This window comes from Orycteropus afer, unplaced genomic scaffold, assembly GCF_000298275.1.
Source record: "Orycteropus afer afer isolate SDZICR_OR568_19922 unplaced genomic scaffold, OryAfe1.0 scaffold00429, whole genome shotgun sequence".
NCBI lineage: Eukaryota > Metazoa > Chordata > Mammalia > Tubulidentata > Orycteropodidae > Orycteropus > Orycteropus afer.
This window is the reverse complement of record NW_006922016.1, coordinates 1454538-1459119: the sequence shown is the minus strand read 5'-3', so window position 1 is coordinate 1459119 and position 4582 is coordinate 1454538. Positions and strand designations below refer to the sequence as shown.

At 40.8% G+C, this 4582-nt stretch overlaps 1 protein-coding gene across 1 annotated transcript in view; it reads right to left on the bottom strand.

Annotated features, from left to right (window-relative positions):
• Positions 1 to 4582, bottom strand: part of EDEM1 (ER degradation enhancing alpha-mannosidase like protein 1) — a 65740-nt gene that overhangs the window by 18043 nt on the left and 43115 nt on the right. Inside the window, 2 exon segments of the mRNA XM_042782722.1 lie at positions 975 to 1158; positions 2141 to 2312. Coding sequence (XP_042638656.1) covers positions 975 to 1158; positions 2141 to 2312 — 356 coding nt within the window.

The following is a 4582-nucleotide window of genomic DNA, read 5'->3' as shown; positions in this document are numbered from 1 at the left end:
CTACTTCCGTAGTGATACTGCCTCGGAAACCCAAGGAGGGGTCGCTATGAGTCAGGGCTGACTCGACGGCACATAACAACAACAACAACAAGTCAAAATGTTACCCCAATTTGAAAACTGTATTTTAAGTAAACTTCAATCAATTTTTATTACTGGCTTAATATGATTTTTGTTTTAACAGATAACATCATGAGTTAACAAACACTGATAATTATTGAAGATGAGTGATGAGTACAAAAACCCCAAACCAAACCCACTGCCATACAGTTGATTCTAACTCACAGTGACTCCCTCCCATTGGGTGTTCAAGGTGGTAAATCTTTATGGAAGTAGACTGCCCTATCTTCCTTCTGCAGAGCAGCTGGTGGGTTTGAACCGCCAACCTCCTGGTTAGCAGTCAAATGCCTTACGCACTGTGCCACCAGAGTTCCCTGATGGGTATATAGGGGCTCATTATTGCTTGTACTTTAAACTTTTATGTTTCAAATCTTCTATAGTATTTCTTTTTAATAACATCTTGAGCAAACATTCTCAGGGAAAATGAAAAACCTACGTAACACAGGGTTTTCTGGGTTTTCAACGTACTACCAAGATACCTTGATTTTTTCTAAAGGGAGAAAGCCACTTTACCAGTAACTCTCAATTCCTATATTTAAAGCCTTACATTGAAACAGTAAAATCTGCCTCAGAGGAAGTTCTTTTTATAGTATTTCCATTAACAATTATTTCCAAACGGAATATACCAAGAGATCTAAATCAGAAGGGAGCATTATTCTTTCCCACCAAATCTTATAGCCTTATTTTAAGCAAACGGTCACATAAAGAATTGGATATGGCAGACACTGAGGGCCCTTCTTTCTCGGTTAATTTTCAGATCTAACGGTACAAGAAAGAAGCAGAGAGGAGGGAGAGCCCCAAAGATGGTAAAAGGAAAGGGGCACACAGTCCCAATGGTGCTAGAAGGTGCCCCATACCTAATAATCCTGTGTCATTACTCCGAAGGTTCCACAGGGCTTTCACTGCTCGCCTGGCCACCCACTCAAATGTGGAGTCCCCCAGCAGTCGGCTCAGAATCCCAAATTCCACCAGGAGAGAACCAGCTCCTGCCGTGCACGTCTCATTATTGCTGTCAGGAGGAACACCTGTCTTTAAATTCACCTGGAAATAAGAACAGACAAGGCTTTTGTGATGAAACTCAAGGAATCCATAGGGCTGAACATAGGACATAGTCACCACCCTTGACTAATGAACCCAGCTTAGTGCAGTGTGAGTCATATTCTGCCTCCAAGATGAATATGGAGTGACATTTTTAACACACAAACAAGATAATAAGAACACCAGGCCTTGTCTTACTCATAAGAATAAATCTTAGGAGAATTATTATAATGCTATTCACTGAATTCTTTTCATGGTTCCACAAGCAGCAGGTTTTAGGGTCAGAGACAAAGGCAAATTAGAGAATCACTTATAAATTTTAAGTGAGCTACTATGAATTCACTTCTTCTTGGAGGAACATGAGCAAACCTCAAGCTGGGAAAGAGAGAAGGCACAGCGAGAGTATGACAGCCTGTTTCATCATTGTGGCTCTGTGGTCTGGCAATTCTCTACTGGTTACCTAAAAGGCTGACTCAATCCCCTGAGGACTTCTGGGATCAACAAATCAGATGCCACAGAATATAATCTCATTCCAGATCCTGGCCTTAAATCACTAACTACCTTGCCAGTCAGTACAGGCTTTATTTGAAAGAACCTTGTGAAAGATTCATAAAAAAAGTCACTGAGCTCCTATAATATACATATGAGATCTTTGGAGGAATAGACCTGACTCAAAAATGAAGCCAAAACCCCACACAATTCTGTAACTGGGGATACAGAATACACAGTCTTAAGAATACAGAACATTGGAACATCAATTCCTTTGGGGTAAGAATTATGACTGATAGGTCACTTTATGCTCAACACACAGCAGGTGCTCAGTAAATGCTGAATGAATTGAAACACATCCAATTTAGGGCCAAGTTTTCCCCAAGACAGCACTTTTCTGTGCAACCTCAGTCCTACTCTCTCCCCCAAATAAATTAGTAAATAGAGTTTTAATTCAGAAAGACGAAGAGTAGTAAAATACAACCAGTCTACCTACCCGAGGATAGGGGATGCCTGTCTTGGTGTTTTCAAAGGCAGGGAGGAGTCGCACTGCGAGATCATGAGCCATGTGCAACAATTCATTATCATAGTCTTTAATGGTCATGTCACCAAATGGCTGCCTAGAGTCTGTAATTATTCTGTGGGCAGAAAGGAGGCTTCCCAGGACCCTATTGAAAGGAAGAATAAAAATAATAATAAAATCATGCTGGATATAAATGCATACAATCCAATTCAGAATAACAGAGGAAGCCTGTAATTCCTGATGGACTCAGAACCACCTGGGGGCAGGACTTGACTTTTTTTGACCTGGGGGCAGAAGGTCTCTAGAAGCCCCTTCCAGCCCTAATGATAACCGAACCATCCTAAGGGAACAGCATTACTGAATGGGAGAAAAAGGAATCATTCATCTGGGGCTACCACGAATAATCACACTTAAAATAATAATTTGTTTGATAATCTTAATCATCTCATCAAAAAGAACTGTACTAATTCTTATCAGAATATTGTAATATGATCAGATGGGGCCTGGATACCACTGTCAACCACTCGGAAAGGGATCAGAATAGGAGATCCTGTATTGCATGGGAGAAAGCTGTTGAACAAAACTCAAAATTATAGGAGTTTAGGTAAGATGACAGAATAGGCAGAAGGACTGCACAGACCCTCATCAACAAAGAAAAGGGGAACAAATTAACACAGATACAGAAGATAATCCTGGACCCCTGAACTTTGAAGAGAAAGATATAGAAGTGGACTAAACTCCAACTAGCAGAAGAATTTGCATGAAAATACCAAAAAAGGAGACATATGGAGCTGTGGTCTGGCAGCAAACCTGACAGCACAAACAGCTTGGATATTGCCAAGGAGTGGTAGGACCTAAGAATTAACCTAAAAATCAGCCCTGCTAGCCAAGGACTGCACAGAGGACTGCTCTAGTGGGTGGGAATAAAAGGGAAATCAGCAAAGAGAAAGGCTGAGCTGTGGGCTTTTGCCTATCCAGAGGGTGCAGCAATTTTGAAAGTTTACAAGTGGCATGACCACTTTGGATATTTAAAGTGACAGCGTTCTCCCAGATTCCAGGGACTTAAGAATAGGCTCCACTTGCTGGGAACCACAAAGATATCCAGGACCCACGGACTACTGAAAAGGTGCAACATTCCCCTTGTTACTCTCATATCTCACACCCTCTTGGTGAATGGAGGTGCTGCCATCCCTCACTCCTATCCACTTTCTAGGCTGGCAGGAATTCCATCCCAATCTGTGTGCTCGGCACTTGACTGCTAACCAGGAGGCTGATGGTTCAAACCCACCAGCTACTCCTCAGAAAGAAGATGGGGCAATCTACTTCCGTAGTGATACTGCCTCAGAAACCCAAGGAGGGGTCGCTATGAGTCAGGTCCGACTCAACGGCACATAACAACAACAACAACTGTGTGCTCGGACAGAGCCTGGATGTACTGCCCTGCCCTGTCCAGAGTTTTTTTTTCCCTTTTTTGTTTTTGTCTGTTTTAAAACTACTACTATTATTATTACTTCTGTCCTTTATGTATCATTCTTTATTCCTCCCTTCCCAGATTCTAGTTTTCAGCTTTTTTTCTTTTCCCTGTTCCCGGTTCCAATTTTCTTTTTTTTCTTTCTTGTGGATAACTAAGATCCTTGTTTTTCTTTTTGTGTTTTTCCCATCTTCTTCTTCATTATTCTCCTTCACTACTTTTTTCACTTATTGCCCTCTCCTCAGATATAGTGGTATTTTTTGATTTGTTTTGTTTTTTATTTTTTTCCCTTTTCTCTTTTTAGGTTACTGTTCCTGTGTGATTCCATAGTGTGTTTCTTGTCCATTTACTTTTGATGATTATTCAATTGATAACTGAGTGGGAGATAGCAACAGTCCCCATACAACACAACTACACCCACACCTCCTGTAGCTTCACTTACTGAGTGAGAGTCACTACCTCCCTTCTCCACCAACGGACCTACGATAAACCACCACCAAGAAGAGCCTGACTCACCCTTAGTTGCTCTTCCCAAATACTTAACAGAGATCTAAATACAACAAGGTAAAAATATCTTGGAGACAACAGACCATCACAGTCCACACAAAGAAGCAAGATACAGTGGTAGAAACAAGGGAGCAGGATACAGATCCAGAACACATCTCTGAGGAAGAAACAGCACTGGAACTCTCTGATAAGGAATTCAAAACAATTATATTTAGGTATCTTGAAAGAATTGAGAGAGAGAGGTCAAAGAAAACACAGACAAATCCCCAGAAAATTTTTGGGAAAAATACAAGAACAAAATGACAAAATAAATGAAAAATTAGAAATGATTCAAAATCTACAGATAGAAATCCAGAAGATTAATACTAAGTAGTCAGAAAGAGATAATACATTGAAAGGGCAAAGGAGTAGAACTGATGCAATGGAAGACAGAATTA